The sequence below is a fragment of the Lotus japonicus genome, chromosome 3 (genome assembly GCF_012489685.1).
Source record: "Lotus japonicus ecotype B-129 chromosome 3, LjGifu_v1.2".
NCBI classification, from domain to species: Eukaryota; Viridiplantae; Streptophyta; class Magnoliopsida; order Fabales; family Fabaceae; genus Lotus; species Lotus japonicus.
Genome location: NC_080043.1, coordinates 9,853,958 through 9,870,842, shown reverse-complemented (window position 1 = coordinate 9,870,842; position 16,885 = coordinate 9,853,958). Strand labels below are relative to the sequence as shown.

General features: G+C 35.6%; 2 protein-coding genes across 2 annotated transcripts; both read left to right on the top strand.

Annotated features, from left to right (window-relative positions):
- Positions 1–656: 656 nt before the first annotated feature.
- LOC130748786 (dimethylnonatriene synthase-like) lies at positions 657–6,068 on the top strand. The gene is made up of 2 exons (XM_057602032.1): positions 657–1,676; positions 5,267–6,068. The coding sequence occupies exons 1-2, from the start codon at positions 714–716 to the stop codon at positions 5,891–5,893; spliced, it is 1,590 nt and encodes a 529-aa protein (XP_057458015.1). The 5' UTR covers positions 657–713; the 3' UTR covers positions 5,894–6,068.
- Positions 6,069–8,375: 2,307 nt separating this feature from the next.
- LOC130748689 (cytochrome P450 CYP82J17-like) lies at positions 8,376–11,284 on the top strand. Its single transcript, XM_057601929.1, has 3 exons — positions 8,376–9,170; positions 9,348–9,775; positions 10,479–11,284. The coding sequence occupies exons 1-3, from the start codon at positions 8,594–8,596 to the stop codon at positions 11,100–11,102; spliced, it is 1,629 nt and encodes a 542-aa protein (XP_057457912.1). The 5' UTR covers positions 8,376–8,593; the 3' UTR covers positions 11,103–11,284.
- Positions 11,285–16,885: the final 5,601 nt, after the last annotated feature.

Here is a 16,885-nt window from a genome sequence, read left to right as displayed (position 1 = left end):
TTCAGGATTTTTTTAATGAATTCTTAGGCTCGTGATGAATGTTTAGGTTCTTGATGGAGGATGAAGATGAAAGGTTATGATGCAATTTTATTTTATTTTATTCCCTGAATAAATCTACATGTCACCTTGCCAAATTATCAGTCAAATCGCTCTAGAGACCAAAACCTCACACGCCAACAAGTCAAGGGTCGTATTTCAATAAAAAATTAATCAATAATGTTATCTTTACATCTTTCTTTAAGGTGGAGAGAGGTGGAATGAAAAGAGAGATAAGAAGAAAAGAAAAAGTAAGAGAGAGAAAGTATTAGATGTGATAGATGATAAGATGAGAGAGATAAAAATAAAAAGAGGTGGAAATGAAGTGTTTCAAAAATAAGGTGTGTATATATCATTACTCAAAATTAATTCAAGGATAATATCAATAATTCGGTACAATATAGTGTCCAATAGCATATTTAACCCTTAAAAAAATAGTGATGAGAAAATTGTGAGCCAATTTTTGGATAGCTACCAATTTGCTGTGCTCGTAGCGTAGCTATTGGTAGCAGTGCACCGGTACACCACAATACAGTGGAATACCATAAACAATCATTATTCAATAATGCATGAGAATCGATCTAGATTATATTCTATAAATAGATGTGAGAATAATGTGGGTAATCAACCATCTCCAACATCCAAGAGACAACCATCTCCAACATCCAAGTGACCCCATGGATCCTGATCCTGCTTCTTATGACCAATTTCTTGTAGAAATTTTAGCCTTATTGATTGTGTACATTTTGTTCAAATACATTAGATCTTCCTATGGATCTAAAAAAGGAAGTAGCTTGCAAAACAAAATACCCGAACCACATGGTTCTTTACCTTTCATAGGTCATCTCCATCTATTGAATGCTCAAGTACCATATTTTAGAACCTTCTCAGCCATGGCTCAGAAGTATGGCCCAATTTTCTCGCTCAGACTCGGTTGCCACAACACCATTGTGGTGAATACCCGCGAAATTGCGAAACAGTTCCTCACAACAAATGACAAAGTTTTCGCCTCAAGGCCCGACACAGCCGCCGGAAGATACATGGGTTACAACAATGCAGTTCTCGGTCTCGCCCCATATGGCAATTACTGGCGTGAAATGAGAAAAATTGCCACTCTTGAGGTTTTATCAAATCACAGGCTTGAAAAGCTTAAGCATGTGAGGGACACGGAGATATATTCTCTTGTCAAAGATTTGTCCTCATTTTCAAAAAACATGAATGACTCAATTCAAGTGCCTATAAGTGAGTTATTTGAGCACATGACATTCAACATAATTGTGAGGATGATTGCCGGGAAGCGATTTAGCGGCGAAACCATCAGCCAAGAAGATAGTGAATCATGGAGGCTAAGGAGGGCAATTAGAGATGCCACATATCTCAGTGGTGTTTTTGTGGCGGCTGATGCTATTCCTTGCCTTGGATGGTTTGATTTTGGAGGGTATGTGGGTTTCATGAAGAGAACCGCTAGGGAAATTGACATTATTCTTGATAAATGGATGCATGAACATTTGAGAAAGAGAGCTGAGATTAAGAATGATGGATGTGAAGATGATTTCATGGATGTGTTGATATCAACGTTCCAAGAGCACGATGTGATTTGGAGCCACAAGAAGGAAACAGTTATCAAAGCAACAGCACTGGTACGTTATTTTTTTTTTCTCCTTTGGGCACCGGTCTCCACGGGGGAAAGGGGTCCCACGTGACTAATCTGGCTCGGGATATGGTAGTGATGTCCCTGGGCACAAATGTTTTTATTTTTGACCTCAGAGGGGATCGAACCCGGGCCAGAAGCCTAGGTGAAATCCCTTAAGAAAATGCACATTCACCACTTGTGCCACCCCTTATGATTCAGCAATGGTACGTTATAATCACACATCATACTATATAATGTGTGTTTTTAAGTAATTTGGTAGAGGTTGATGATTCCTTAAAGCGTAGGGAGTTGACTAGTTTTTTCCAAAAGATAGAAAATATCTTTGCGAACCTTAATGTAAAATATTGGTTTAATTAGTAATTGTGGTGAGATAAAACGTCGGCACTAATTTAACCACCATTTTCACTATCAAGATTCATGAAGTGTATTTTATTCTTCTAAAGACAAACTCATTAGCGTTAACCGTTTTTGTGGACTAAATTAACTATTCACTCCTTATCTAAACTCATTAGATGAGAGTCAATCCTTACATAAGAGTGGTATTCATTGTGAGACATTTGAATTTTAAAAAGATATAAATTGTGAAAGAAATTAAATACAATACTAAAACTTTAGTTGTTGGGTGTCTTGCTATTTTAATTGTAGAGATGTTGGTGTTGTGACAGTGTTATTTTCCACTTTTATCTCAAATAAAATTCAAAAATTTTAGTTTTAATCAATTTGTCAGTAACATAAAAATTCTATAAAAGTAATTTATTAAAAGTATAAAGTAATTAACAAAAAAATCTAATATTTTGGTGTATACATTTTTGGTAGGCTTAAATATGTTGGGGCCCCTATAAAATAGGGGTCCTTTGGTTTAAGCCCCTACAAAATTTTTTCTTGGGAATAAGCCCCTAATGAGAAAATAATATATAGTGATAAGCCCCTGCCGTCAACTTCCGTTAAAAAATATATGAGTCAGCAAACGGAGCTGACGTGGACCTTTGCCACCTCATCAAGTGGGCCCACAAGCTGCTGACGTGGAAATGAGAAGAGAAATATGAAAATGCCAAATGTGGGATTTGAACCCAAGACCTAGAACATAATGGGCAACATCCTTCCCACTAGGCTACAAGCTGCATCATTAGTATAAGTGCAAAATTTAATATATATCTTATTTAAACTGAAGCTGCTAATATTTCAACCAAAAATTTAAAAATGTCTTAAGCATGATTTGAACCCAAAACATAGAGGTTCATGGAGGAGGCTCTAACCACTAAGTCAATGCCTAATTTATGCATGTATTTTTAGCGCAAAACTAAATATATATTTAAAAACAAACTGATAATGCTAAATAAATTTGATGTGGTAGTTCTAAAAATTACATTTTTAGGCTCTTATACGCTCTTATATAATGTATCAATTTGAAACAAAATAAAATATTAAATGTAAATAGAAAAACATATTTACAAAACTTTAAAACGTAAAAAAGTTAAATCTTACAAATTTATTAGAGTTCATATATTGACTTTTTTTAAGTACTACTGAGTATATATACTGAAAGAACAAAATAATAGTTTTTTATGATTTAAGTGGGGTTGAATTCTTGTTCTTTTTTTTACATAATATATATATATATATATATATATATATATATATATTTTGTTGTGCGCATGAATAACAAAATGAGCCAGTGGCTCAATTGTAAGGACATTGAGTATGATCCTCCATTTATGGTGTTCGAATCCTGATTATGGTGTTTTTAAAAAAAATTGTCAGTTTAAATGAGATATATATCAAATTTTGCACTTGTATTAAAGATGCAGCTTGTAGCCTAGTGGGAAGGATGTTGCCCATTATGCTCTAGGTCTTGGGTTCAAATCCCACATTTGACATTTTCATATTTCTCTTCTCATTTCCACGTCAACAGCTTGTGGGCCCACTTGATGAGGTGGCAAAGGTCCACGTCAGCTCCGTTTGCTGACTCATATATTTTTTAACGGAAGTTGACGGCAGGGGCTTATCACTATATATTATTTTCTCATTAGGGGCTTATTCCTAAGAAAAAATTTTGTAGGGGCTTAAACCAAAGGAACCCTATTTTATAGGGGCCTCCAACATATTTAAGCCTTTTTGGTATATATATTTGTCTTCGGTCAACAACGTGTATACACTCCTCAAAGAGTGATTTTTTTTTTTCTAAGGAAGAGATCCATTCAATTCAATTTGTGATTATTGCATTGGTTTATGTTTGTTTTGTGGGCCAATATCATTTCATTGCAGCTAATGCCATCCACAATACATTGGCATCAATTGTCGCAATCATGATACAACACGTAAAATAATTCAATCCTCACAATTGAAACACCTACGATTCTTTGTTGGTGAATTCTGTGGTATCCATATTTTTTTTTCGGGTGTGGTACCTCGTATAATACTTTAAGTTATAATTTTGTTATTTTCTTAAAAAAAATGAAAGATTTATTGTTGCAATTTTTAAGAATTTAAGTTCAATGACTCAATGAACTAATAACATATTGTATTTAAGTTTGTTTATACTGTTCAATGCACGATTTGAAAAATTAGGGTTTTAAGTTTAACTTTCAACGTTGAGAGATCATCTAAGATCCTTTCTTGTCAGGATCTTCTTTCTTCATGCCTCACTTATGTTGAAACTTGCAAATCTTCATCCATCATTTTCTTTTCAGTTCAAATTGCCTTATTTTTCTATTAATTTATTTCATTCTGGGTACCACGCCTTAATTTGGCTTAAGGTACCACAGCAAACACCTTCTTTGTTTATATGTGACCCCTATTGAATACTTGAAATTCGGATATTCCCCCATTTCGTTTTAACTTGGTCTTGTAAACAAAGATTCCGAGTGGCAATAAATATCCTCTCAAAAGTCAAAACTGTAGTTTTTAATTAAGAATTAAACTTTAGCCTATAAAAAAAAAAGAATTAAACTTTATATTTACATGCTTAAACAACCACTTTTTACGATTGTAATTGACACTCATTAAATAAACTTATAATTTTAGCAAACCGTTATAAAAAAATAATAAACATTAAAAATAAATTTCAACGAACGCATTATAAAAAGTGTAATGGTAAGCATTACTAGTATTTTTCTTCTAACCATTATGCAATGCAGTAACTAATGAGATACATGAGTTTCAAAAAAAAAAAAAACTAATGAGATACATGTGGTGGTTATTAACTTGCTAGCTATGCACCGAAACTACCAATATTAGACCAAAAGGTGGTTAATTTAGGTAAAACAGGCATAGTTCTAAATGTTTGAACATGTGTAGAAAAATTTCTTGCTTGAAGAACTAACTTCACAATGATTTGAAAATTGTCTTCTAAAAATAATACCATTCCATGATGTTTATCATTAGACAAAATATTATCAAATTGAGAACCTTAACGAATTTGAAAATCTTTAAATACTTTACATTTACTTTGAATGTTCTGAATTATATCAAGTTGATGCTTTGATTTGGATCTATGTTTAACTCAAATTTCTTCAATGATTTTCAAGAACAAGAAAACTTTTAAAAACTAATCTCATCTAATTTTGGGATATGCAGATCCTTATCCTTACAGGCTCAGGAAGCACAGCCATAACACTAACATGGGCACTTTCCTTGCTCTTAAACCATCCAAGGGTCCTAAAGGCTGCACAACAAGAGCTAGACACCAACATAGGAAAAGACAAATGGGTGCAAGAATCTGACATCAAAGACCTCAAATATCTCCAAGCCATTGTCAAAGAGACCCTTCGTCTATACCCACCAGCACCCTTAACAGGAATAAGGGAAGCCACTGATGATTGCCAAGTGGCAGGCTACCAAGTCCCAAAAGGGACTCGTTTGCTTATTAACCTGTGGAAGTTGCAAAGGGACCCTCAGATATGGTCCAACCCTGATGAGTTTCAACCTGAGAGGTTCCTCAATGCTCATGAAGATATCAGTTTTCAGAGTCAGGACTTTGGGTTTATCCCATTTAGCTTTGGAAGAAGGTCATGCCCTGGTATGAATTTTGGGCTGCAAGTGCTGCACTTGACTCTAGCTCGTTTGCTTCAAGGGTTTGATATATGCACAAAAGCTGGTGTTGTTGATATGATTGAAGGATTAGGAGTGGCCTTGCCTAAGGCTAATGCACTTGAAGTTGTGCTTGAACCACGTCTCCCATTGAAGCTTTATGAAAGCCTTTAAATCAAGTTTTTATGATGTTATAATAAATGGGGATATGTGTTTCATTTATTTAAACAAAGTGTCTTGCTTGTACTATAAGATGTTGCCCAAAATAATCTATATTTTTTTGTGATGTGCATTTGTTGAGTTTGTAAGTATATTGTTAATTTTACTTAGATTTCGGTTGTTATTTTAATTTTAGTTGGTTATATATTGGTGTTTGTGGTTGTAGTTTAAATTGGTGTTTGTAATGAGTTTAAAGATTATTATTATTGAAACTCGTTGCCATTGGTTTACTTTCTTTCTTGAGAGTTCTGATCTCTCTTACTAGTTACTATCATTACCACAAACCACATCATTTTTCTTAAGGATGTCTATGTCCAAGTGTGCCGAAGATCATTGTTCTAGGAAGAATTGTTGGCAATGTGTGGATGCAATTATGTCTTTGGAACCCCATCGATCCAAGTGTAGAGACCTCCTTTAGTGCTGCTAGCTACACCAATAATCTTCAAGGAATGAATCCCCTAGATCTTTCAATTTTGATTAGAGAAGGTCAATCTACATTCCAACTGCTTTGCATGCTTAGAAACAGAATTAGATTGACACTAGAATCTGGAATGTAAAGAACATGACTGACATTAAGTAAAATGTGACTGAGATTTGTGTTATAACATGACTGACATTAAGTAAATTAATCCTGATAGGCTTTACACTTTTCACAGATTGAAAACAATGAAGAGCATGGCATATATATATGATTTGTAGCACATGTGTCCACAATCAATGAATGAGACTTAATTGTGGAGAAATGGTACAAGCGGTAACTGTATCAACATGTGGAGAAGCTGTAATCTGATTTGCCATATGAGTATTTTTTCCACTGATTCAACATAGCTAGAAGTGCCTTGTGTTGTTAAGGAGTGAAAGACAAACTCCCTGGATTCTTTATCTTGCTCTTGCGCGATGCAATTGAAGCATTATCATCAAAATCCTCTGTATCCTTGCTAAAACAATTTGTAGCTGTATAATTTTTCTTAAACTGAGGTGGGAAACCATGCTTATTGTAACATGTGTCCACAATTTCCCAGTTCTTTGAAAACAGGAACACACCTTTGAGTTTGTCCCCTGCCTCCGACATATCTTCAATCTTCATCAATAAATTTCCCTATTCCACAAACTCCATCAGGGTTTTGTGGTCTCTCAACCCGGTTTCTTGGTGCTTGAGCTACTATTATCTTAGGATCATCAAGAGATGACTTTAGTTGTCTCTCTTATTGAATTAACAAAGAAAACATTTATCGATGTTGGGAAGAGGCTCAATTGGCATTATATAAAATCCAGAAGAAGCATATGCATTCTGATCATTCAAAATTTTCAAGACTCTGATAACATAGTCATTTTCACCATATAACTTGATGGCAGGTATCACCTTACAGGCATATCTAACTTCAAAACTACATGTAGGTAGTGGTTGAAAATTTTGTATTTCTTGCCAAGGACATTTCAACTGAGTAAAATAGGCAGTGATAGATTGATCACCTTGCTTTAGCAGATAAATCTCTTCTTGTAACTCAGAAATTCTAAGAATGTCTCCTTATAATACATGCCTTTCAAGTCTTTCCACACCTCTTCTACAATCTCGATCCACAACACACTTTTTGTGCGATCGAAGGGTGTAAAGATTGATTGACCCAAGAGAAGACAAGAGTGTTGCATAGATCCCACAATGCAAACTAAGGATTGTCATTCTCTTGTCAAGGAAGGGTACCATCTACAAAATGAACCTTGTTCTTTGATTTGGAGCCCATAAACATAGCCCTTAATCATAAATGGTAATTATCACTGGTGAGTGGAGTTTAGAATAAAATTGCTCACTGGAGTGGATTGGATTCTCATTGGCGTGCAAGAAAATGGAGATTATTGATCCTTAATTGGGTTTGCCCTGACAACCAATGGGCAAAAGATGGATCAAAATAGGTAGAAATCACTGAAATAAATTGATAGAAAGCGGGTTCGATTGAATGAAAAGAATGAAGAGTATCACCAACAAGTGCTGGATGAACAACGAGATTCATTATCGCAAAGATTCTAGCTCCATGAGTGCGCAGCAGAGCTCCCTAAATCAAAGATCTAGGAGAAAGAAGATGAATGAAAAGGGGAATTATATTCTTCATTAACTAGACGTTAATATGCTACATCTGTTATATAGAAGTAAATGTTAACTAACTAACTAACCAACTTGCTAGAAAGAGAAAGTACAACAGAAAAAACTAACATCAGGATAACTAACTAACTGATACAATGTGTAGTAATGTATAGACTCTAGACAAACTAACACTATTGTTCACAACCAGCATATATTAGTCAAATTTTGTTATGATGAACAAAATTTTCTTTAAACATTTTTTTATATTAAAATGAAAACCAGCATATATTAGTCAAAAGTTTTAAAAGCTATCAGCCACTTTTCTCCATCCATGTCTGGAAGCAATTACTCCCATTGGTTTCAAGTCCCATTCAAGAACAAGTCAAAGCAGAGAGTCATGTAGCCCTTGTTTTTCTCTTCCACTATCTGTCTTTTTTCTTAGTAAAATTGGTGTTGAGTGTTGACTTTCATCTACCCCATTTCAAATACACTATGGAATCCACTATAAGCAAACTAGCACACTTCTCTTCTCAAAATCATGTGAATTAACCATCTTTCAAACCCCCAACAAATTCATGAATTTAGCTAACATGGATTCCCTTTCACCAGCAATAATTACAGGCTTTACAGCCATAGCCATAGCTCTAGTCCTTCTCTACAACATAAGAAGGGTGAAGAAAAAATCTAGCAACAAAATCAAAGGCCTAAAACCGCCAGAACCACCAGGTGGTTTACCTTTGATAGGTCACCTCCACCTACTAGGAAGTCAAACACCCCTTGCAAGAATCTTTGCTTCTTTGGCAGATAAACATGGTCCAATCTTCCAAATCCGTCTAGGAGCATATCCTGCTCTTGTTATTTGCAACCAAGAGGCAATCAAAGAGTGTTTCACCACAAACGACAAAGTCTTGGCCTCACGTCCAAAGTCAAGCCATGGAGTCTACCTTGGTTACAACTTTGCAGGGTTTGGATTTGCCTCTTATGGTGCTTATTGGATCAAGTTGAGAAAACTAACCATGCTTGAATTACTCTCTTCTCGCCGCCTTGAATCACTAAGGCATGTTTATGAATCCGAGATTGATACTTTGATCAAGGATCTATCTTTGTATGTTGGAGGTGTTGGACTTGGAAGTGCAGACCCAGAATATACACGTAAGTGACCAAGAGTGTTTGAGTGTAGTTGTACTCAATATTCTATTTAAGAAACTAATCATCTTGTTTTTATGATTATTTTTTAAAATAAGTAATAATTTAACCAGTATATTAGAGAAACCATATTGTTGTTTAGCTTAATTTATTTCATGTGTGACATGTTTAATTTTGTTTCAGCTGGAGGCAAAATTTTGGTTAAGGTTGTGATGAATGAATGGTTGGAGCGCCTATCCTTCAACATAATCACAAAGATGATTGCGGGGAAGAGGTACTTTGAGTACTTGCAAGATGTGGATGATGAAGAAGCACATGGGATTGTGAAGCTTATGAAACAGTTCATGCACATATCTGGGGAGTTTGTTCCCTCTGATTTGATTCCACTTCTTGGATGGTTTGGTGTGCAAGGACATGTGCTTAAATCAATGAAGCGAATTGGGAGAGATTTGGACATGCTTGTTGGAAGCTGGGTTGAAGAGCATAAGAGCTTTGATCGCGTGAACATGCCGAGGGAGGAACATGATTTCATTGATGTCATGCTGGGTGTGATTGAAGATGATCCTGCTTCTGGCCATACCCGTGATACTATCATCAAGGCAAATATTATGGTAAGCTTTTCTTATACTATGAATTTCAAATTCTGCAATATGTTTTCATTCTTATATATTGGTTCATTAATTGCACAAGTTGTTAAATAGACACATGATCTGCTTTTCCTTTTAAGCATACCCAACTCCTTAACTTAATTTGATTTCTTTGCCACCAAATGGACCAAACCATGGAATTTCCAATGTTCTCTTGACTCTTTTGAATGCAACATTCCTCAAAAAGTAAAAATTGAAGAAAATAAATTTTAACTTTCCCTTTTAAGGCTAACAACAAATCGAAACCAAGCTAGACAGCTTTACCAAATGGAATAAGAACACCTGCATTTAAAACAGAGATGCTCTGTTCACTCCAGTTCCAAATTTAGTACAAATTGCAGTGGATCATTTTGTGACCGAATAACTCATCTAAGGAGGTTACCGTTATAGGAATCCTGTCTAGGAAGTTGTCCATGGAAATCTTACAAACCTGATTCATAGGAATGAACACTGGAAAATCATAAGTATTCTGACCTCAATTAAACTATCTTTCCATTAAACTCATGTAAATAAGTATCATTGAGGTTTTTGCATTTTGTAGGACTATAAAGGAATGAAAATTTTACAGGAACTAAAATGAAAATATGTCCATTTTACTAGGATGAAAAACATACTAAGCTTTTTGATTATTATTGATTTTGTTAATAAGTCAATTTTTCATATTCAGAATCTAATGTTAGCGGGATCAGACACAACATCCACAACAATGACATGGATCCTAGCCATATTGTTGAAAAATAAGCACGCTTTGAAGCGTGCACAAGAGGAGATTGATCATCATGTAGGTAGGAACAGAAGGGTGGAAGCCTCAGACATAAAAAACCTGGTTTATCTTCAAGCCATTCTAAAGGAAACACTGAGGTTATACCCACCAGGGCCTCTATTGGTACCCCATGAAGCAACAGAAGATTGCAATATTCATGGCTATTATGTGCCAAAAGGAACACGTGTGTTTGCCAATGTATGGAAACTGCATAGAGATCAAAGCATTTGGTCAGAGTCTGAGAAGTTTTCACCTGAGAGGTTTATCAATGACAATGGAGAACTTGATGAAGGTCACCATTTTGAGTACCTTCCTTTTGGATCAGGGAGAAGAGCTTGTCCTGGATCTACATTTGCCACACAAGTGAGTCTCATGACACTTGCTCGTTTGCTTCAAGGATTTGATTTGGAGGTGCCAATTGATGAACCTGTTGATATGAGAGAAGGGTTGGGTATAACCTTGCCCAAGCTAACTCCATTGCAAATTCTTGTGACCCCTCGACTACAAACTGAACTTTATGATCAGTGATGATGATACATATTATCTGGGACCGACCCACTCACAAGACACCCTTGTGACTTGTGAGTGAGTCGTTTGCACCCTTGATGTGTTTATGTGTTAGTGTTATACTCAGTTATGCTATGATCTCTTAAACTTTTGAGCTTTTCAAGCATGTGAAAGTCCATATCTTATAGAAATCATTTTTAACAGATTGATTTCCAAGCCCAAGCAGAACCAAAGGTACCGTCAAAGTCAATGACATGCAATTTTCACGAGGGGAGCTGGGTTTTATGTTCAAAATGATATGAAAGGTTTTCAGTTCACTGCCTCACAACCACTCACACATTTTGCCACCATAATATTGCATTATCCAGTATGATGTCTCAATCACTCTAAAACACAACAGCTTAATAGAGCTAAATATATTTAATAGATGATCTAAACAATAGAAAACAAAAATGACAAAATGTAGTATAGAACAAAAATAAGTATCAATCAAACACAAAAATGTCACCTAAATTAAAGAAAACAAAACTTGAAATCTCAGTCCCAATCTCCATATAAAACTGAAAAATTGAAAAGTTATGGCCAAGAATTTGCAACGAAGAAAAACGAAATACACTCATTTGCTCACCTTCTGAGGGAGGGTGGAATCGCTGCTACGCAATATGCTCCCGCTTTTGTGAACAAAATCAGTGTTCAATGTGGTAGAAGGAGAATATTGGGCTAGTATTTTATAGGCCCAATAAACTATTGGATCAAAGTAGTTTAATTTGTGCATAGTTAGATTGTTATAATTGACCCAAAAAAAAAAAGTTAGATTGTTATATTTTATTTTATTTTAAAGTATTCTAAGAAATAGGGTTAAGCCCACCTACACTCTAGGTTTATTTATTTAATAAATTACCAATATAAAATAATTAAATGTATTTTATTATTAAATAAAATCATTTACCTTTAAATAAAACCTCCCAAAGGAGAAAGTGGAATATCCTCTAATTCACACCTCACACCTCCCTATATGGTGTGGCATACGAAATCTTCCCTGCCGTCGGGAATTGCCAACCCGTCGCCGTTGTCGGGGCATTTTTTACTTAAAAAGTCGTTGTAATATTATACTATCAATATTACAGCCAAAATGCTATTAATACTGTGTACATTGACGCTTAGATATTTGTAAGGCCTAACCTCGCCTAAATCAAATACTTGCCCTCACAGAGGCATTATTTAACACATATATCACAAATAATTCACATAAAATAATAATTAAAATTATTTAAATAGTAGGTCCTAAACCGTATCTTGCATTCTTATCGTATTTTCCCTTCCTTTGGTCCTTCAATGTCATAGCTTCGATGGTGAGTGAAGAGCGCACAGTGGTGGCTCAGAGAGAGAATTAGAGAAATGGAGAATATAAATATGATTCTAATGGTGAATGGGATTGGCTCCGATGGTGATAAATGATGGTGATTGTAACGACCCAATTTCTCAACTGAGGAGTCACATTAGTAACCTAACAAAGTGTAAGGACTATTTCGTAATCCTAAGAAAACACGATATATTTTTTTTTCTTTTCAAAACAACTAAACATAGTTGAATACATAACATAGTCTTATTTAAACAACCTGTTTCCGACATATAATAATAGTATCTTACAATATCATAAGCAAGTTTCCAAAATAAGTACGCACACTTAAACAGTGGCGAAAACAGGGTTTTAGTAGCAGGGTTTTCAGATAACGAAGAAGACTCAAAGCATAAACTACTAAGAGGAAACTATACAACTTCTTCCATCCTTGCCCCGCCGGTTACTATCCCTCCTCAATCTCAGCATGGCTAAGCATCGTCGGAAGGCTCTCCATCGCCTAATAGCGTTAAGCGCCCAAACAACAAGTAACAAATAGAAAGGGTTAACTTCATACAAGTACCACACATAAAAGAGAAAAACATGCTATTCAAATTTGATTACTTAGCATGGTAAATAAACTAGCAACTTATCTCAAATTAGATGACAACTCATCCTATCGATCATGAAATCAAATCATATATTTAACAGAATCAAACGATATGGTTTTAAAACAGATATCAACAACTTAACAACATAAATTAACTCAGGAATCAATAACTTAACAGCATAGATTAATTCAGGTAACAATAACTTCAACAATATAGATGTAGATCAAATTCAACAAAATAACAATACAAATCAACTCATATATCAACAGAATCCACAGTATAAATCAAATCAGATATCGTCAAAGCCAACAATATAAACCAACTCAGATATCAGTAGAACCAACAATATAATCAACTCGGATATCAATAACCTCAACAATATAATGTCAAATCAGATATCAACAACCTCAACAATATCAATCAAACAATAACGTCTCGCAAGACGGGACAATCACGTGGGACAAACCCACCTCATCGCCACTTTTGCGTCTCAAAAGACCAGACAAACCCACCTCATCGCCACTTTATAACGTCTCGACAGACGGGACAATCCCGTGGGACAAACCCACCTCATCGTCACTTTAGCGTCTCAAAAGACAGGACAATCACGCGGGACAAACCCACCCCATCGCCACTTTATAACGTCTCGACAGACGGGACAATCCCGTGGGACAAACCCACCTCATCGCCACTTTAACGTCTCAAAAGACGGGACAATCGCGCGGGACAAATCCACCTCATTGCCACTTTATAACGCCTCGAAAGACGGGACAATCCCGTGGGACAAACCCACCTCATCGCCACTTCAAGCAAACCAAAACATCTCATCCAACTCAGTGGTCACTCAAACAACAATATCAAATTCAATAATCAAATCAACATAATCACATGTTATTCATATTATCAACAAACATACGTCTCATCAAAATGCATATTAACTCAGCTCACTATTTCAACATAACAACAATCAAGGTATCAACAATAACCATGTCTTATCCACTAGAAAGCAGTAATGACAGAAACCAGTAAACGGTCGAAGCCTCTCAAAAAACGGAGACACACGTCTCAATAAGTTCACTCGGCCGAAGCCTCCAGAAAACATTTTCCCAGTTCAACACAATAATCATAATCCAATGCCAATCAATATAAACATCTTCATCTCAAACGCAGGCAGTGCGATAAAAGCATGCAAGACTCAAGGACGCGCTAAAACTGAGTTACCCTTACCTTCGTGAGTAGAAGTTGTGCATGGAAGTTGCGAACCTAGAACAAGGAAACACAATCATCAACACAAGCCTCACTAGGAGCAACACGATCTAATAATACTAATCGAAATCGTAAAGAAAGCTTTTAAAGCTTTAGAGTTCACATTTGGGCACGAATGGACAATGGAGACTTCGTTCGCTAAAACGAGCATAACTCAAGCTACAGAACTCGGAATGACACGAAACCAGAGCCAAAATTTCGACAATCGAAAGAGCTACGCTATAGCTCAGGTCATAGAGACCCAAAAATTATTTTTGGACACGGTACCCTAACAAATGGGTTTCGGCCACTTTGGAAAATAGGGTTTCCGAACTTTTTCTTCGATCTAAATCAATTCCTAGGTATTCTTAGGCGATATCTAGGCCAGGGAAACTCTCAGAAAATTATCAGATCGAAAACTAGAACGGGGGCATTTTGGTCAAGACTTTTTTGCTCGGAAACTCAAAATCAGATTTTCGAAAAATAAATTGGATGAGGTCGATACCCACGACGTTTATGACAACTAATCCTACTGACGCTAAGCTCAGTCGAGAGGTTTTGACTCAAAAAGCGAAACCTCAGCATAAAATGGGTATTTTGAGCAGAATTGAAGTTCTGCGGCGATTCGACGAGATTCAGCGAAATGTAATCCGCTAAACATGATCTTGGGCATGCAGGGAATAAGTTTAGACAGATGAATCAAGTTATTTGGACAGTTTTACAAAAAACTCAAAACTTTGAGCACAGAAAGACATAGAGAAAAGCGACAGAATTTACGATCAGAGGTAAGGAAAAGCATCAGTACCTCAAGGCCTACGCGTAGCAACGAACAGAGCGACGATCAGACAAGAATCGGCGAAAAGCTCTCCTCCCTTTCTCTCCTTGAAGCTCGCGGGTTTGGGGTGTTGATGGTGGTGATGAAGTTTTGATTTTTTTCAAGCTATTTATAGGAAATGGAAAACGCGGGAAAATGAATATTTCGCGATTCTGATTTTTCCTGCACATTCCTCTGTGAATTATAAGATAGAATCCGACGACAGAACTTCAAAACTCGAAACAGGTTTCTTGGAATTTAAGCAAACGATTCGCTAATGGTGTTAATCGATTTAACCCGAAAAGTTACTTTTTGTAGTTGATATCGGATGACAAAATTTCATTCTGAAGAAAGATTGGAAACATCGAAAGAAATGGGTGTACGCGTGTGGAATCTTCATTTGAAGCTTCGAATAGAAAAAGTCTTCATCGACAGTTTACTTTAAGGTTATTGAGCTATCAGGGATTCAGTTTCGGCAAACTTCCGAGAATTGAAATCGGTCGTTCGTACAGTCCAGGGTTTCGTGTCGAAACACTTGTCAAGGAAAGGAATAAGAGAAATTCTTATATTCCTCTGATTATTTTTGAATATCGTTTCTATAGTGCTTTAAGAGCAGATTAGTCATTTACTAACGTTTTTGCCCTAAGGCGGAAGTGAATAAGACTCGTGCTATAACCTATAGCGACTATTTAACTATTCTTAGTCATTCCCTAAACTTTCTTTCTCATAATACTAATCCAAACATCAAACATAAGTCAAGTTCCTCTCACGCTTACACAGAATCCTATGCGTGAGGTGGAAATTAATTAATTTATTTTAATTCTAAAATCCTGGGTCTTATAGTGACTCAACCAAAGTTTCCGCCATGAAGGCTTATCGAAGAAGAATGGGAATTAGATTAGGGTTTATAGTTTCAACTTTTAAGATTTTGAACTTATGCGCATTGTATTTTTTGTCAATTAAAAAAAATATTAAAGTAAATTAATTTTTTCTTTCGATGCTTCGAAAAGTGTTGTAAATTAAAATATTAAGCACATTCATTCGGTAACCATTGAAAATAGAAGGGTATAGTATATATACTTTAGTTCATTTTTTACTATATAAAAGATTAAATTGTAAATTTTTAAAAAATAATTATGAAAAAACATGACTAAAGATATGGAATCTTGCACTTTCAAAGGGGTACCAAAAAAAATTCAAATATTAAAAAATGAAAATATTTACAAATTTAAAATTGTTCTAATAGGTAGAAACCTATTTTAATGATAATCTGTAGTAGTTATGCACACCATAACTTTAACAGTTCTTCAAATGGCTTTTTAGATGGTTTTGTGTATGTCCCATAATCTGCCATGATTTTAATGTTTTTCTTGTCAAAGCCAAAGTTGTTCACTAGAATTTCTTCCATACCCGTAATTTCTTTTAGGATGTACTTTAAATTTTCTGCCAACCCAATAAGTACTGCCTTCTTCCTTGGTGAAGGAGGATATACTGATGGTAGATATTTCAGAATTCTATTTGCATATTCCTCGTCATGATTGTAACGTAGTGTTTTCTTTATTATTTCTCTTCCATCTCTCCACAATCAATTTGTTGGGGTACAATTCCAATTAGTTCTCCTTACTTATTCATCAGGAAATGTTTTTCACTTAAAGACATTGTAGTCTTTCTTTTTGTAAGAACGTGCAGGACATATGAGAACGCCTTAAAATGTGGGAGTGCACCAGCGTCCAGAACATGCTGCAAAAAAACCAACGGAGTACTACATCTCATTAGTTATAAATTGTACCCATCA